Source organism: Quercus robur, chromosome 7 (assembly GCF_932294415.1).
Source record: "Quercus robur chromosome 7, dhQueRobu3.1, whole genome shotgun sequence".
In the NCBI taxonomy this organism is placed as follows: domain Eukaryota; kingdom Viridiplantae; phylum Streptophyta; class Magnoliopsida; order Fagales; family Fagaceae; genus Quercus; species Quercus robur.
The window spans coordinates 34,771,266-34,790,647 of record NC_065540.1 but is presented as its reverse complement, the minus strand read 5'-3'; the positions used below and the strand labels follow the sequence as shown (position 1 = coordinate 34,790,647).

At 33.7% G+C, this 19,382-nt stretch overlaps 1 protein-coding gene across 1 annotated transcript; it reads right to left on the bottom strand.

The window, feature by feature from the left end:
• Positions 1 to 339: 339 nt before the first annotated feature.
• Positions 340 to 4,216, bottom strand: LOC126693204 (putative calcium-transporting ATPase 13, plasma membrane-type). The gene has a single exon (XM_050389112.1). The coding sequence runs from the start codon at positions 4,037 to 4,039 to the stop codon at positions 1,031 to 1,033; it is 3,009 nt and encodes a 1,002-aa protein (XP_050245069.1). The 5' UTR covers positions 4,040 to 4,216; the 3' UTR covers positions 340 to 1,030.
• Positions 4,217 to 19,382: the final 15,166 nt, after the last annotated feature.

Here is a 19,382-nt window from a genome sequence, read left to right as displayed (position 1 = left end):
ATTGCCACAATTCAGTTCGATAGTGGCAATTATATATGCACAATTGTCTGTCTGGTAGTAAATAGTAGGTGGATAATAGCAAGAGATGGAGAAGGAATCAGAAGAAGACTCAGAGATGCAGGAAAACTTTCAATCTTTGGTAAGCGTGAATATTGTACTTAGGGGGCCAATTGAATATTTTTGAGAAGTCTAGGTAGTGACTGACATCAGCCCAAAGCTAAGGATTTACCCAATAAGCAATTTGTCCTTTCCATCACTATTTTGTCACTTCAACATATATATATATATATATATATATATATATTTATATATATATTAAATTTTGTATCCAAGCCCTCACTAAATTGATATTAATATCCTTGCCGCAGTGTTATAGTTAAGGGAGATTTCCTCTTTGAAAAAAAAAAAAAAAAAAAAACAATGGAGATATTGCAAAGCTGGCATAAGCCAGAGAAACAATAGATAAAAGCCTGAATTTTTATTAATCTGAAAATTGAATTGCTTTGGAAGTTACAATGCATTTAAATGGTAAAAAGAAAACCTAAGACGGCTTTGAAACTACCGTCTCTAATCTAAGAGATGTCTAAAAACAGACAGGATTTTATTTTAACTTTTAAACTTAAAAGTTATTAAAGAAAATATATATTATTAAAAATGGAAAAATCACTGTTTTGGGGCCTTAATAAAGGAATCGATAAGATTAGGGTGAACCTCGTGATATAGTCACAAGTCTTGATCATAAGACTATTTCCCTTCGGTGGTCCAAATTTCATGCAATTCTGACATCGTCGCCTTGATGAGTGTTACTAGCACCCCTTATTCTTGAGCCGTGCTTTTCAGTAGTCTTGTTGCTTCTAGAAGGCTTATACCATCTATTTTACATTACTTTGCACTATATTTCATCTTCACTTTGTCTAAAATAAAAATACTTAAATTACAAGTGATATTTGGAATTATTGGCTAAAACTCAAAATACATTTTTATTGCACTGCTATATATATATATATTTGCTTGTCTTTCAAGAAGTAGATCATCTTTGCTTAGCCAACTGCTTGCCAGAAACAGGAATGCACTTGAAGAGCCAACCAATCGGCCAAGACAAAGCTGCAATTCCAATGCAGGCACACCATTGCCCCCAATCCAACCTCTCAGTACTAGCAAACTTCTTTAGAAACTCCACCATCACTAGTTGAATAACTATGGTACACCCAATGATCATTAAAAACAGCCTGTTCTTGAATAGCCCCTTAAATATGTTCTTCTTTTCTAGTTCCCTAGCATTAAATTCATTGAATACTTGACAGAAGACAAAAGTATTGAAAATCAATGTTTTCTTCACTTTCTCATCCACACCAAAGATGTATCTTCCCTTAAATTGTATAACCAACAAGACTATTACCTGATACAAAGCCTGAGAAAGGAGGTTCCTCCACATGACTCTGGTTATAAATGGCTCAGATTGACTCACAGGTGGCTTTGCTATGATGTCATTGGTGGGTTTTTCAGTGGCCAAGGCTAAAGCTCCCATTGTATCCATTATTAGGTTCACCCATAATAATTGGACTGTAGTTAGTGGGACTTTACCAGAAGAAACAGCTGCAACAAAGTTGATGACAAGGGCAGCAACATTGATAGTGAGCTGAAATTGAATGAACTTTTGAATGTTGTTATATACACACCTTCCCCACCTCAAAACTGTCACCACAGTAGCGAAGTTATCATCCAAAATGACAATATCTGAGCTCTCCTTTGCCACTTCAGTGCCTTGGATCCCCATGGACAGCCCAATATTTGCTTCTCTCAGAGCAGGTGCATCATTTGTGCCATCACCTGTGACTGCTACAATGTGGCCTTTCTTCTTCAAGGTCTGTACCATCAAAAGCTTGTCAAATGGGGATGATCTTGCCATTACATTGATTTTATCAATCTTTTCAATTCTCTCTTCAAGTGAGTAATTTCTGAAAATTTCCCCTTCTACTACAGCTTCATTGTCCAATTCCTTGTCAGGACTGAGAATCCCACACTCGAAAGCTATAGCTCTTGCTGTGTGCACATTGTCACCTGTGATCATTTTGATGTTTACTCCAGCAGCTTTGCAAGATTCTACAGCTGTCCGAACTCCTGGCCGACATGGGTCTTTCAAACCAACTATGCCTAAAAATGTTAATCCAGTTTCTTCGAGCTTCTCAAGAATCTGTCCACTTTCTTCTGCAACTTCTTTGTAGGCAAATGCAATGCATCGCAGGCTTTTTTCAGCCATATTCTTTATAATAGTACCAAACTGCAGTCTTTCTTCCTCATCCATGGCTTTCAACATCCCTAGCTTGTCATAATAATTTGAACACATGGCGAGTATCATCTCAGCCGCTCCCTTCCAATGGGAGCACACAGCCTTATCTCTCTTCCTCCTCTTCACCAAAACCCCACTTCTCTTTTTCACTGAATTGAAGGCCTCGAAATGGATTATCTCAGAAGTCTGTTTGATTTCATCAATATTCATACCCAAATAAAAGGTAGCCCAAGAAAGTATTGCTTTCTCAGTAGGGCTCCCAGAAATCTCTACAAATGCTGCAGAATCTGATTTGAAAATAGTACCTGTCGTGTTTAAACCAACTGCTTGTTGAAATACATCAAGAACATTTAGTGCTATTTCTGAGGAAGTACCTTCATTCATTGATTCTTTACCAAGCCAGAATTGTGTTACCTTCATCTCATTTAAAGTAAGGGTACCTGTTTTGTCTGTGCAAATTGTTGTGGCCGAGCCCATTGTCTCACAAGCAGAAAGTTTCCGAACCAAGGCATGGTCTGCCATCATACAACTCATAGAATAAGCCAAAGTCAGAGTAACAGCCAGAGGCAGACCTTCCGGAATTGCCACCACGAAAATTGTGACTGCTGCAGCAACAATACCCACAATTGAATTCATCATGTCACCAAACTTTATCCTGCTTCCCTTAAATTCCTTGTTTCCCAAGTCATCTTTGGTGTTCCCTGTGAAGTAACGAATAAGGAGAACAAGAAGAACAACTACAGCCACTGCTAATCCAGCTTTTCCAATAAAGGAAGTCAGCTTGCTGAGCCGTGCTTGCAATGGGGTCTGCTCATCCATGTCACATATAATTAAGCTCATCATCTCACCCCACATGGTATTCATACCTACAGAAGTGACAAGCATGAAACCAAATCCGTCCATCACCTTTGTGCCTGATAACAAAAATGGATTCCTTTCATCAATTTCTACATGGTCACTTTCTCCGGTCATGCTAGATTCATCCACTTTCAATGAGTGCCCTTCTAAGAACAAACCATCTGCTGGTACTTGATCACCAGTCCTCAAATGTACAATATCACCAACCACAACTTCAAATATTGATATTAGTTGGCGCCGCCTATCCCTCACTACTTCCACCTTGATGTCGCTACCCTTTGCGGAGAGCTTTTCGAACTGCCTGGATTGCTTGAAGTTGGTAACAGCAGAAACAGCCACAACCAGAATGACAGCAACAAGAATGCTTCCACCATCATACCACCCATCTTTGCAACCGTGTTGTTTGATACCAAAGGCCAGAGATAGTATAGCACATGCCAAAAGTACAATAATAGTAGTGTCCTTGCTTGCTTCAAAGACATAACTGAGAAAGCCTTTAGCAGGTGGCTTTTGGTACTTATTGGCACCAAAAACCTTCTTTCTGTGAGTAAGATCAGCCTCACTACCACTTATTCCATTCTTTATGTCGCTTCCAAGAACCACAGCCAGTGCTTTTACTCCTCCAAAACGAATGAAGGCCTCAAAGTTCTTGTTCCTCACCATGTCATTGAGCTTTTTGGTTTCAATTTCGTGAAAGCAAACAGATTTGTCATGTGAGGAACCATTATCAACGGGCTGCGCGTCAATAGTAATGTGAGAGAGTGTGGGCAAGGGAGGGCCATTCTTCGCAAGAACTTTCTTGGACAAGGAAATTAGAACCCTTGTGAAGTATATGACGTTGAAAGCCATCCGCCACCTCTTCGAGGCTGAGAAATCTTCTTTTTTACACATGCTACTTCTCCAAGATTTCAAGACCTTAGGGGAATGACAATGATGGTAAACAAGTAGGGAAAGAGAAGATTGGGTTAAGCTGAAGGTGTTTGTTTCAGGAGAACTTCTGTGAGGGGGTGTATCAAAATCAAATTTGGTTGTAGCATTACCTTGGAATGCATGAGCTGTTCTGCATTTCTCTATGCTGCATTTAGCTTGTTAGTATAGTAACAAAATTGCAAAAGAATCCAAACATATACCTCTGGCCCAAGTATGATTTCTCAGAAGGTTCTTGACTCAGCATTTTGTAAAGGACGTGATTTTATCATTTTGATTTCCCATTTTGTATAATTTGGCATTATCAGGAAAATACTACGAATGAGATAATTCACACGACTGTTTAACATGTATGTAAAGTTGACAAGACACGCACGCAGACAAATATATACACAAACACCCAATATGGTTCCTGACTCAACATGGACGTGATTTTGTCTTTTTGATTTCCCATTTTGTATAATTTGGCATTATCAGGAAAATACTAGGAATGAGATAATTCACACAACAGTTTAACATGTATGTAAAGTTAGAGCAGGTATATGGTGTACCCGGCATATAATTTTCAGTAAAGTTGACAAGACACGCACGCAGACAAATATATACACAAACACCCAATATGCTTATGGAAAATTCTTAGTTTACATTGTATTGTATTAGCACTAAAAATCTTAGATTGCTAGTACTGTGTAACAACCATTATTATATATAGAAAAATAATTAATGAACACATCCATTAATAATAGACTAAATTTTATGCTAATTGTCAATCTAATGCAACTCTCTTCTTTTTTTCAGTGGTAATTATTCTCACATTTATTGATGTAATACACGTAACTTCCATATATAATTTCATGAGCAACATTTTTTTATTGATGTTTACATTTAGGATATGAAATGGGTAATGTATACAGCCAATGTATAATAAAAAGTGTGTGAGAAATACCTTTTATTATATATATATATAACCTATTCCGAGCAAAATTTATACCTTTTTTTTGTTGGGCAACAAGCAAAATATATAACATAAGCACTAAACATGCATAGATAAACATATCAACTAGTAAATTAGATTTCATTGTTTATACACAAATTTTGATGAACATTAACAAATTACTGCACAAAAAACAAGATTTGTCAATTTATATCTCATGCACCCAAATATTTTCTCTTGCCTGACTTCGTTGTCATTTTAAACAGCAATGATTATGGGAAAGATACCCAAATCCATCGATTTCATCTAATTTCGATTCAAATATAAGACATGTATTATTTAAAAAAAAAAAAATTAAATAATTTTCAAAGACATGCCAATCAAACAGAATTAAAATTAATGTCACTTGTCCCATTATTTATGTGAGTGAGTTTCAAACACTTTGTAAATCCCACATTAGTTAGGAGTGTAATCCTATTTGTGTTTATAAACTAATATGAACTTCCAGTAACATCTTTAGATATGGAACAAGAGCCAAATCTATATCACACACGCACTTCCAATCTCGTGTGTGTGAATTTTGAGCAATTTTACTTAGCCCATTCACTTTTATCTCATTTCCAAAAATTTTGGGCTTTTTTTTTTTTTTTTTTTTTTTTTTTTGAATAATAATTGTTTTCTTATTGTATAGAATGAAACGGTAAGGGTAAAAATTGTATATTACAAAAAAAAAAAAAAAAAAAAAAAAAAAAAAAAAAAAAAAAAAAAAAAAAAAAAGCAGAATAAAATTCTACAACATATCATATTTCTTCCCTATTTCAAACTCAATGTTTATTGGAATGGTCTACTCTTCCTATAAAAATCAATTTCTTTTACCTCTTTAAAAAATTTAAGTATCTTCCAACAAAATAATCCACTAAAGAGAGAAAGGAAATTTGAAAGCAATTGTGGATGTCTTGAGAGTGTACTCAGCTGAACGCAATAGAATTTTTATTATGATAAAAGCCTTGTAAGGTGAAAATATGAAAATTTTGAAACTTTTATAGAGGAAACATAAAAAACATAACCGCAAATGATATAAATCTAACAGGACAATCAAAACTTAAAAATCTACGTCAACCAATTCTACAATTGTGAATTTTATCATTTATAAAACATAGACAACCAGCAAGTTAAAATTTTCAATAACCAATATATATAGAAAGATTTGATAATCTATATCATCATATTATATTATATTATATCATATATAATTAAAGTTGGACTTAGACGCCATGATTGCGTCAAGTGGCTTTACCAAATTGTAGAAATTTTCTTAAATTTTTAGATTTTAAGAAAAAATATATATAAGTTTTCTTCAACTATAATTTCTAAGTAGATATAATTTTTCTTCAATTATAATTTTTAAGTGGATAAAAATCTTAATTTAATTAAAGCAATTCGTCTTTCACTCAAATGTGACTTAATCTAAAGATGAAGACAAATGTTACGTATAAAATAGTGCCGTGCTTCCTTGGCCAATAAGACCCCGTGAGGTTGAAACTTTAAAATTCAAGAGAGGATATATACATAATTTTCCTCTTTGGCATATGTGGCATCTTAGTTTTAAGGATATAAAAGTATATACTTCACGTGGCTAACAATTGGCATATCACATGGTGGTTTAATTAGCTTTAGACTTTTTGTTCATGTAAAATTCTTCAATGTGAAGTATATATATATATATATATATATATCAAATAATTCATAATTAATACCCATCATATAGTTCTTTTGTGCTATTATTCTCTTCTTCTACCTACACAATCTCTATTATTCTCTTCTTCTACCTACAACTTTACAAGTACGTATTTATTTACTCTACTTTTTTTTTTTTCCATCCAATTGAATATATTTTGTGTATTTGTTCAAGTTGATTTCCTTAAGTTTAATCCAATTTAGAGAATTGTTATGGATTGTCAATTGATTTTTTATTTATTTTTATAATGTTAGTTGGATTGTTTAGAAATTATATAAGAAATTTAGCTTTCATGTCTAATTAATTAAGAAATTAATTTTTTAGTTTAAGCTTGAATAAAAAAAATTAAATAAACATTAATCAATTTAGGTTTTCCAAAAAATAAAATAAAACGTGTAGTTGTTCGGAGCAGTGATTTTTGGCATTTTATGGATTGAAGAGACTTACAGATTGGGTGTCCATAGATAAGTACAATGGCAGCCGAAATCTCACGAGCCAAGTCGGTGATTTTTCAGGTTTATTTGTTCATTCTTTTTTAACCGCGGAGAAACTGTGAACATGAAAAGAAAAGAGAGAGAGATAAATTTGATGAATGTGAATTTGCGATGGTTTTTTAATAGGTTTTTTGGATTAAATTTGATACTAATAGAATGGAAGTAAAAGTGTAAAACTATTAAAAAAAAATCTGATATTTATCTTTAACTTTTTAAAAAAAAAAAAAATTGAGTATCAGATATTTATTCTTAAAAAAAAAAAAATAGTTAACTATGTTTTTTTTTTCTTAAATTTTAAAATTATTTTTTAAATATATTATACTCTTGGCAATTGTTGTGCATCTTATTAATATGTTATTATGTTTGCAATTGTTGAAGGGTGTAAAAATTTTTAATTTTTCAAAAATTTTACTTTTCATTTTTCTCTATCAAAATTTCTTTTGTTTTTAGGTAAATGCTAATTATTTTTTATATATTATTTTATCAAAATGGATAGATAAAATCAAAGATATAATCTCTTGGATGAAATCAACACTGAAAAAGACGATTGGAATATTATAGTTAGAGTCACAAGAATGTGGGAAGTTCTTAATATTAAAACAGCGCCACGTGGTTTCACAAAATTGCAGAAATTTTATTAAATTTTTAGATTTTTAGAGAATTAAAAAAGAATAGTATACTACCAGGACTCTAATTTATTCGTATCATTAAATAAAATTAGATTAACATTATTTTTTATTTGTTAGGATATATTTCTTAAATTAAGGGATAATATTTAACATACAAAAATTTACTTTAGATAATATTTATCATCAAATTAACATTATTTTTTTATTTGTTAGGATATATTTCTTAAATTAGGGGATAATATTTAACATACAAAAATTTAATTTAGATAATATTTATCATCTAAATTTTCAAAATTTTAATATTATTAAATTAATATTATTTTATCAGAATATCAAGTTACAAAACTTGATTATTAAGGGATAAGCACAATCCAAATTCTTCAAGAGGTGATTAATATAAATCTATCCCAAGAAACAGCATATATCTCCAATAATTTGATAATCTCTTTCTATCCCAAAAAACAGTATATATCTCCATTAATTTGATAATTTCTATGTTGATGACATTTAATATATATATATATATATATATCAAAATTCCTTATAGCTATCAACCACGTTCTCTTTCTCTCTCTTTCTCTCTCTTTTTTTTTTAATTTTTAATTTTTTATATGTTACGTTATGTTGAATCAACTCTTTTTATTAAATTGATTAGGTTTTGTGTATTGGTTGCCTTTTGTTTAAACTAATTTTCTTAGCTTTGATCTAATTTATATGCTTAGGGTTAGGGTCTTAGAATTAATGATTAAATATGGTTAGAATTAATAGATTAATTTTAACAATTTTCTTATTTGATTTTTATTTTACATCAAATTATTAAGATGTTCTGCAAGTGTATTCTTGAATTATCAACTTTAATTTTTATTTATAATATTATCAAGATTATATCAATTGTTTAGTACATTTTTATTAAATAATTATCAATTTAAAATTCAATTTGGAATTATCAATTTAATTTAGTTTTAGGAAGAAATCTTACCCCTTATTTTAGTGAGATAATTATTTACACTTGATAATTTTTTCTTTTATCTTTATTGAATCTATTAAAATATATAATTATTTATACATTTATTTTATAAGCTTTTTCATAAAACCGTTCAACGCACAGGTCTATAACTAGTATCTATATAAAACCGAAGCCTTTGAAGCTCCCACAATTTTCCACATCATCATTATTTTAAAAAAAAAAATTCAGCTAAAAAAAATTATTTCTATTTCCCAGTCCGCGTCATCATTATTTTTAAAACATTAGCATTATCAAAAAAAAAAAAAAAATCAGCTAAAAAAACTATTTCTATTTTCCACGACAAAATCAAACTCGATACCTAAAACTTTTGTTCTCCTTCCCCAAAACCCAACTCTGAACGCCATTCCTCTTTGTTCTCTATTTCTCTCCCTCATCTCTCTTCTCTACCCTTTCAGTATCCTCTGATTTGTTTTTCAATCAAACTCGATAAAACCCTAAACCTCTTCAAGAACTGACCACCACTGACTCTCACCATTATAGTTTGCACACCCAGGCCAGGTCACGCCACAATATGTGTAAAGACATTCTCTCTGATTCAATACCCAAAAGTGAGTGTTGCCCTAAAATCTCCCGGTTCAATTTCTCAAGAACTCCTTGGTAAGATCACCTTGAATCCTCAATCTTCCTTATCTTCTTCCTTTTTTGTTGCTGTTGTCCTAATCTATTTGCTTATAATTAATTTGTGGTTTTTGTTTCCATAGTTTCTGAACATTCTTGAATTAGGACGAAATCAAGATGACTTTGAGGCTGAAGGATTGATTTGGGATTTTTATTAGTTTTGGGATTTTGGGTCTTCCTTATCTTCTTCCTTTTTTATTGTTGTGGTTTTTGTTTCCTTAGTTTCTAAACATTCTTGAATTAGGATGAAATCAAGATGACTTTGAGGCTGAAGGATTGATTTGGGGGTTTTTATTAGTTTTGGGATTTTGGGGTTCCTAATTAGGGTTTGCTGCAATTATAGATTTCAATTGCTAATACGTTTCCTCTCTGATCTTTTTTGTTTTTCCCAGGGAAACACCATAGAAGATTAAATTCTACATAGACTTTGTCTCTTGGCGTTTTGAGGAATGGTTAGTGATGTTTTTACTTTAATTTAGGATTTCCTCCCTAACCTATTCTCTTTATTTATTTGTTAGTAGGAGTGAAATTGTGGTTTTTAGGTCCAGTTTAGCACTTTGGTCTACTAATTTGTGTTCTTTTAATTCAAAGCTTCTGAATAAGGTTTTAAATTTGGGTTCTATTTGTTGTTATCCATATAATTGTAGACAAGCTATGAGTCTTCCATGTTTGAAAGACTTAATCTTCATCAAAATATATGAACACTAAAAAAATATTTTTAATTTTGCATTTCATAGGATTTAGTTTTCTGTATTTTGGTTGGTTGGTTTTGATTTAATTTATTGGGTATCAAACTTGTGAAGAATTATGGAGAGCAAGCTTGATCAGCTTTGTGGAGGCTCTTTGTGTTCTAAACCTGCTTGTATGTTAGTTCTCAGTGCACCAATGAGCTCTAGCAAATCACACATCATCTCCTTGTAAGAGCAAAGTGGATGGTGAGGTCTTGGGTTCAAGATCTAGCCAATATATGTGTAACTTACTTATAAAAAAATGTAGGTTAGCTCAGTATTTAGGCTTATCATAGCAATTTCTGTTGTAATTTTGTACAATATCAACTGTGTTCCATTTCAATTCTTTTTATACATTGTATAGTTTCTTCTTATAGCGTTTACTGGCAATGTTAGAATTTAGATACATCTTGGACATCAAGAACGATTAATGTAATTTATGAAAGATACTTGATTGAATGAGTATGAAATTAACTATATTTGTGTAATTAATTGTATTGAAGTGTACTTATATCAGTTTTATATTTTCTAAATATGATCTCAAGCTCTTGGTTATCATGATATCTCATTGTTTGTGATAGATTTTATTGGTTTGGTATATAATTTATACCATGATATTGATTTTTTTTTTTTTTTTTCATATTAGGGAAGTTATTAATAGCTTTCCCATGCATCGCACGGGTTAGCGATTAATATTATTAAATCCACTTCGCACTCACTAACATTGAAATTACTTTACCAATGTCAATTTAAATAAATAAATAAAAATCAAGGCACATGTAAAGAATTCCAAAATTGTCACCTTCAAATAATTAGATTTATCTACTCAAAAACAAATGAATATAAGTTTTTTTTTTTTTTTTGGATAAACAAATTAATATAAGTTAGATGAGAATAAGAAATGATAGTTCCTTCTGGATTTAGTACTTCTGCAACCCAAAAAAAAAAAAAAAAAAAGGGAAAAAGAAGAGACTAAGGGATTGTAATAATAATTGATGCAATTCACCCTAGGAAAAAGAATTCCTAAAATGGGAGATGAAGGGTTGAGAAATACATGTGTGAGAGACCGTCTCTCAAAAAAATTCATGGAATCTTTGAAAAAGTGTGGAGTCACCACTTATTTTTATTTATACAAAAAAAAAAGAAAAAAAAAAGAAGAAGACAAATTAAGCATCTAGATTTCATTGAATATCTTAATAGAAATTACATTTGATGGCAAATACATTACTTTGGATCCTAGTTACAATCTGTGAGAGTGCTTTTTTCTTTAGCACACAGGCCCAAGGATCCTGGGCCAAATAGTTGTGTTTTGGTGGACTGGGCTTGGTTCACCGCAGCTAAATAGGGGCTGATTACGAACCAAGTTGTGCGCAAGTCACATAAATCTCCTCAAGGCAAAAATGCGATTCCTCCCCGGGCGTACTGTCGTGGGATCCCGGGATGTACTGTCGTGGGATCCCGGGGCGTATTAGGCCTGTAAGAACCCAGAATCTCTGGTTCCGTGCACTATACAATTTTTCTCCATGCTTGTTATGCAATGGAGTTTTGTCATTTCCTTTTACCTTTATAGGTCCTACACAAGAACAACTATACAATGCACATATCTTCAAATAATTGTTAGTTTCTTAGATTAGGATATATATATAAATATATATATATATATATATATATATATATATTAATACATATACATATATGTAAATGAATTTCATAAGGATGATTCAGCCACAAGGATCCTGGCCCCAATTCTCACAGACTTATGCTTTTGCACAAGACTTGTGGGATTTGGAACTCAAGTCTGAGTGGCTTTGCTTGGGCAGGGACTCAGCTTTACAAGCAAGAATATATATGTATTGAGCAGCAAGAAGCAGTAAAGAAATATGCAAAGTAATTGTTAGAAATTCTCAAATCAATATGAGATATTTCATTATTTTTCTTGATTGTGGATTACAAGTGTGCTCACTAAGACGTGATACAAGGTTCAAATAAGCTCAAAAATTACAGACTTTGATGGCTATTCAAGCCTCTAAGACTTGCAAAGTTTGAATCCTTTTGAATCCAAGTATGTGCTATAGTGGCTGTTTCTGGGATACCGGGAGACATTCCTCTGTTTTTCTTAAATTTTACAGAGTTCTAATGACTCTGTTTTTGATATTCTTCCTACTGAAAATCCTCCCCCCTTCAACATGGGTTTTCTCTTCCTTTTATAGTGTGTTTTCTAGGGCTCCATGGTACTAGTGATTTCTCTCTTTTGCCCCTCAGAGCTCGTGCTGTGACAGTTGCTCAAGGGCTGGTCTCTTCCCTTTTTTCTCATAGTTTTCATCTTTTATTGCTGTTTCTCTAAAAGTCATTTGCTGACTTTCCATTTCGGGGCGTCCTCAGCAATTAGCCTTCAATCTCTCTTCTTTCAAGGTTTCTCATTTAGCTGTCGGTGTTATTTCCTTGTTGTCATTATTCCCAAATAGTTGGAATCTTTTACTGCTGGGTTGAAAGTTCTCTTCCAATTGCTTCTACGTATGATTTTCTCATTCTTGGTTTCTTGTGGTACAACTCCTTTGTTCATGAATGTTTACTTTATACTTTCTGATTCTTTGCTGCACCACTGGGTACTTGAGAAGGACATCTCTGTTCTTCCTTTCTTGTATTTCGTGGTGCCTCTCTTGAGCTGTTTCAATCCCACAGTAACTGTGCTGCATTACCTGAGGATCCCGGGCCTCTGGCAGCCTCTGGGTATCCCGGCCCAGTTCTTTCACTGGACTTTGCTGGACTTTTTGATGACCTTTTTGCTGTAAATCTGAACATAAATTGGGCCTTAATGTTGATTCTTCTTGCTGCTTGAATTGGGCCTTCTTTGTTTTTCATGGAATTGGTTTTTTGTGAAATTTTGGCCTTCAACACAATCTAAAAAAGTACAAGACAAATTTTTCCTTGTTACAATCTAAATAAAGTAAATGCATTGAATAAAGCACTGGTTAGGAACCCAAGATCTAAGTTCGGGAACTAAGTTACAAAGTGAGAAGGTGTTAGGCACTCACATTGCTTGACAAAACCAGTCTTCTAAACTTTGGATTACCATTCACATATCCACAAACATGACATGATGAAAAGCATACAACATGTTAATATTGAAATTTAATTGCAAGAATTGATTGTTAAGTTTTTTAGATCTAGGATTAAGCTTTATCTTAGCATTCATAGATCTGTTTTTGTTCATATTAAAGAAATCATTGTTATTAAGAAAATATTAGACATGTTTTGATACATACAAAATGATAGGCCAAGAATGTATTAACTCCTTTGGTAAATTAATCAATTAATTAGCCAAGTTAATTAATTAGATTCAATTATATGCAATAAGCGTGGTAGCACAAACAAATTACCAAATAAACTAAATGCAGTAGAAATTAAATTTGACATGGGTGATTTGTTTATGAATGGGGAAAACCACCGAGGCAAAACTCTACCGGGTGAATTTAAGGTCACCACTCCCGAGAATCCACTATTATCAAAACAAACGGTTACAAGTAAAAGAGTCCCAATACCTTATACCAACCTACAGTTGAACTCTTACCCCAATACACAATTGGACTTGTAATGTGTATACGTAATGACAATCTCTCATTTTCAATACACGGCTCCTAGTACATGACTAACCAATTGATGCACGGATCCAAGTACATGACTAACACACCAACTTGAGAAGGATATTGGCTGCAAAGTTCTTCAATTCATCCACACGATGAAGATCAAGAAGCTCCTTAGTTACAAAACCCTACGGCATACAAACACAGCAGCTTCTTCAAAAGAAAGATGAACTAGGGCATATGTCTCTGGTCACAATATGCTTGCATAAAACCTTTGCATCAAGTTTTATCTAGTTGCGTCCAGTAAGACGACCTTTAAAATAATTCTTATATATGTCTAGGGTTGTGAGAAAAGAAACTCTATACAAATACACATGGATATGCGTGAAATCAAATCTGAAAAATTGATTTTTGTAATTCTCGATAGATACAGCTGCCAAGATTATCTATCGAGCTTCACCTTTTAAATTTGGATAGATACATCTGTCGAACTATCTGTCGAGCTTTAAAGAACAACACTTCTTCACTTGATTCTTGGACAGATTTGCATGACTTCAATACTTGGACTTGAGCTCTTGTTCCTTGAAGTATTAAACACATCCTAAATCTACCCAATTACAAGTAAAGTACGTTTTGTCAAAGAATTAGCCAATTCTAAATGACATATGTTCTTAACATGATCCACATATGTTTTAACAATCTCCCCCTTTGGTAGTCCGTGACAAAACCAGAACAAACAAATGAATATATGAGAGAAGTCATAAATCACTTAACTCATACTCACTTGTTGAATACAATAAAATCTATCCTCACACAAACTCTTGAAAAACTTTGCAAGAAGAGAGTTCATGGCATGGAAGACTTTGACAACTTGTATTTCTGAAGCACTTTAAACAAAACTCATCACGGCATCTTAGTGTGAAACAAAAATAAAAAATTGCATACAATAAATAAGAAGTATGTGCATAAAAAGAGAAAAGAAACAACACATGAAGCAATAGGTGAAAGAATGTAATAACAACCTCATCAAATATATGTATCAAATAAATACAAGGTTTGCTATCACTAAGTGGTCACAAGACTGATGTACAAAAACAATGTATCTAAAAGAGAAAGAAAAGAAAATACAAAAAAAAAAAAAAAAAAAAAAAAAAAATCCTCACTACATCCCTCATAAACAAAAACACTACCCCTAACAAAAAATCTCTTATACTAACTCTCCCCCAATGTATCTAAAAGAGAAAGAAAAGAAAATACAAAAAAAAAAAAAAAAAAATCCTCACTACATCCCTCATAAACAAAAACACTCCCCCTAACAAAAAATCTCCTATACTAACTCTCCCCCAATATATCTAAAAGAGAAAGAAAAGAAAATACAAAAAAAAAAAATCCTCACTACATCCCTCATAAACAAAAACACTCCCCCTAACAAAAAATCTCCTATACTAACTCTCCCCTTGGGTACATGACTGCTTTCATACCCAAAAGTGCTCCTTCTTTTTGTCACGAATGACAAAAGGTAAGTCACTCAAGCAGTCATCTCCTTGTCACCGGAAGAGCTAGCATTCTCATCCTCATCATCATCATCATCACCATCAGAGTCACCATCATCGTCCTCGTCCTCAAATGCCTTGGAAGAAAGAGAATGAGACTTTATGAAGCCACCAAGGCGAGCCTGTTGTCGTGCAATACGACTGTCACGGGTGTTCACCTGACACAACTCATCACTGAGAGTGTCAAGGCGAGCATCCATGCACTGAAATTGCGCCATGGTCGCCTCAAGGGTCACACCACCCACAAAAGAAGAAGGTGCGGAGGTAGAAGGAGCAGAAGAGGCTAGAGGAGTCGCCGTCTTGGTCTGTGACCGCTTCGATTGAAGCTAGGCCTCACTCCATCTAACAGACGCGTCGTTGATGGCACCCATGATAGAGAAGTGAGCAGACTTGAGATAGGAGACAGATGCATGGCAAATGATCCTCGTGATAGTAGAAGGGAAAATAAGCTTATCACGAGTTGCCGTATCTTTATAGACAGCTATAAGGGAGAGTATGAAATGAGAGGGAAAGTCAATGGTATGCCCCTCAAGGAGGGATAACAAAAATCGAGCACGAGGCTCAATAATCGAATTATAGTGAGATAAGGGATGTAAAAAAAATGTCATCACCATATTCAGGAACCTCGGACCTTTTTCAAAGCCCGAGCAAGGGGTGTTTTGATGGTCACCCCAAGATGAAGGTGTCTTATAAAAGAGAGACATGAGTTTGTCTTTGGACACAGTCCGCAGACGAGGACAGCCAGGGTAATCAGGATGTGATACCCTTGGGACATGTAGCACATCGGAGATAAGCTCCGGAGTGACTACTATACGTATACCTCGAACAGAAGTGAGAAAGCGAGGTATGGAAGAATCAAATCTGTGCATATTAGAGTAAAACTCCTGTATAATCACAGAGGGACAACTGACCGAGATATCACAAAGGGACTTCCAACTCCTATTGTGAATGATAGTGGGAAGATTAGTATCGGAGAAGTTAGAAAGAATGGTCTGGCGTTCCGAATGAATGCCACGCCTAGAAAAGTTCTCCGAAAAGTCCTGATGGGCTTTACCATCACGGAACCTGACATGAAGAGGGGTAGAATAAGAAGAAGAAGAAGATGCCCTAGAATGAAGAGGATTACGGGACGGAGTTGTTTTGCGCTTGGGTGCCATGCGCAGACTATTCGAAAGAGAGAGAGAGAGAGAGAGAGAGAGAGAGAGACACACACACACACACACACACACACGCAGAAGAGTACCAAACAACATCAATATCAAAATAAGAGAAGAATGGTACGTATGCATGAAAAATCATGTGACATGTGACAATATAAGCTTCATGGGCTCAGCCCAATCCAAACCTACCAGCACACATGAATTCAACATATAAAACACACATCTAAATGCATGAAACATGGTGAAAATGCAAATGTGATACAATGAATGAGCATATAGGATCATTTAGACAAAACCCAACCTAAAAATTTTACAAAAACCTCAAAAATTTTGAAAAACCCCAAAAACTTTCAAAAACCCCAAAAACTTAGGTCAGAAAGAATGAAATGCATGAAGAATGAGAGAAGGAGGATCATACCAGAGAAAGAAAACAACCTTTGGGCTGAAGATCAAGCGAGGAAGGTGAAGAGGTTGAGTGAGAAATGTTTGGAAGAGAGAAAAGAGATTTTCTATTGAGAGAAATCAGAGAGAAATGGAATGAAATTCGTGCTGAATCTATATATAGAAACATAAAGCTTGATGGATCGAGAGCTATCGAGAATCTGTCAAGCACTAATTCTCGATAGATAAATCTGTTGAGGTGCTATCAAGAATCTATCGACGGCCAAAGAACCACGATGGATCGAACAGCTATTGAGCATCTATCGAGCAGACAGAAACTATCTCGATGGATCGAGAATCTATCAAGAAGCTATCAAGCCAAATTCAAGAAAGTTTCAATGGAATGAGATTGCGTTAACTTCTGCTGAGAAAGAAAGGTCAAAGATCTCGATGGATAGCTAGCTGTTGAGAAGCTGTCGAGATGTGCAAAAACAGTTTTGCAAAGAAGAGAAAAACACATAGATGAATGCAATCAAACAAACTACTCAACCAAAAATCCAAACAACATTTTAAGCTCTCAAAAACATCTCTCAACAAAAAAATGTCAAGCATTTAAATCCAAAACACACACACACACACACACACACACACACACACACTAAACAAGTCTAACCAATTTTATATTTCAAAAACAAGTTAAGACAGTTTAGTGAGCATACATTAACACGTGTATTCCTTGTGATAGCCAAATCATATTGTACCTACACATGTATCAAAAGTAGCAAAGAATTTGCAAATATCACAAGATTACATAAGTGTCTACATGTTATGACGATTTGAGATATGAGAAAATCAATTTAACTCACACACAATCATAACTACTTGATGGGGACTATCACCTTTGAGATACATCCTATAACTCTCACATCTTCTAGAAGACATGCTTGCAATCATATATAAAGCATTTTGATTCTTTTTGCTTTTATTTTTCTTTGCACATTTTTTTCTTTTGAGCATATCATGCATGGGCATATTAAAGAAAGAAGAAAATTCCCAATTATGTTAAGCTTTTGATATTGCACTTTTGTTATGCCAAAACATACAGATGTCATTTCATGATTGGCGAGCAACAGTGGTGAGATGGTTATTTATGCCTTTCTTTTAGAATTTTCTAGTCCTTCCCGTCAAAAAGAGTGATATGAGTATTAAGTACAAGAGATTACTTAATCTTACTCATCACAAACACGAGCCACAAAGCTCACTTACTTAGTTGTGCATAGAGATGCTCATCTAAGCTACAAAAGATATAAAATTTAGAAAACTTTGTTTCAATGGCCATCCAAAGTACACAAGTACCAATGTACACAAAACACACATTTTTTTTTTCTATTTTTTTTATTTTTCAATTTTTATTTTATTTTATGAAAAATAAAAATAAAGCAAAACTGAAAACAAACAAACAAAAACATGTTAAACAAAGCAAAGTATAAAGTAGATGCAAATGCATGAGGAGGGAAGGAAAAAAGAGGAGATCAATCCATGAAGATAACATCAATGTTTTGGCGAAAGAATTCAAACTGTTTGCTATCAGGTTTGGTAAACAAATCAGCCTTCTGATTATCAGTGTGAGAGTACCATCTTCGACAAGCTCCCGAATGAAGTGATGTCGAATCTATATGTGTTTAGTTCGAGAATGTTGCACAGGATTCTTAGAGATGTTAATGACACTGGTATTGTCACAATAGATGGTAAGATGTTATTGACGAATACCATAATCAAGGAAAAGTTTTTGCATCCATAGAAGTTAGGTGCAGCAGCTACCGGTAGCGATGTATTCAGCCTCTGCAATGGATAAAGAGATGGAATTCTGCTTTTTGCTCATCCAAGAGATAAGATTATTACCCACATAAAAACAACCCCTCGAAGTACTCTTTCTATCATTAGCATTCCTAGCCCAGTCTGCATCAGAATACCCAGCTATGACATCATTGGTGTCCTTGCTATACCACACACCAAAATCGACAGTGATTTTGACATACTTTATGATTCTTTTCAAAGCAATCATATGAGACTCTTTAGGATTATATTGATATCTAGCATACACTCCCACACTGTAACTAATGTCAAGTCTACTAGCTGTAAGGTAAAGAAGACTACCTATCATGCTTCTATATAGGGACAAATCAACATTTTTTCCTAACAAATCAATAGTGAGTTTAACATTTAGGCTCATGGGGGTTCTAACAGAACTAGCAAATTCTAAACCAAACTTTTTCACAATTAGATTGAGATATGAATATACCTGACTCTTGCTAACAGATCTGCAACCCAAGGAAGTGATTCAACTATCCAATCATGCTCATCTCGAACTTGGCCTGCATAAGTTTGGAGAAACTATGAGCAAGTTCATCCTTTATTAATTCGAAGATGATATCATCAACATAGACTTGAGCAACTATCA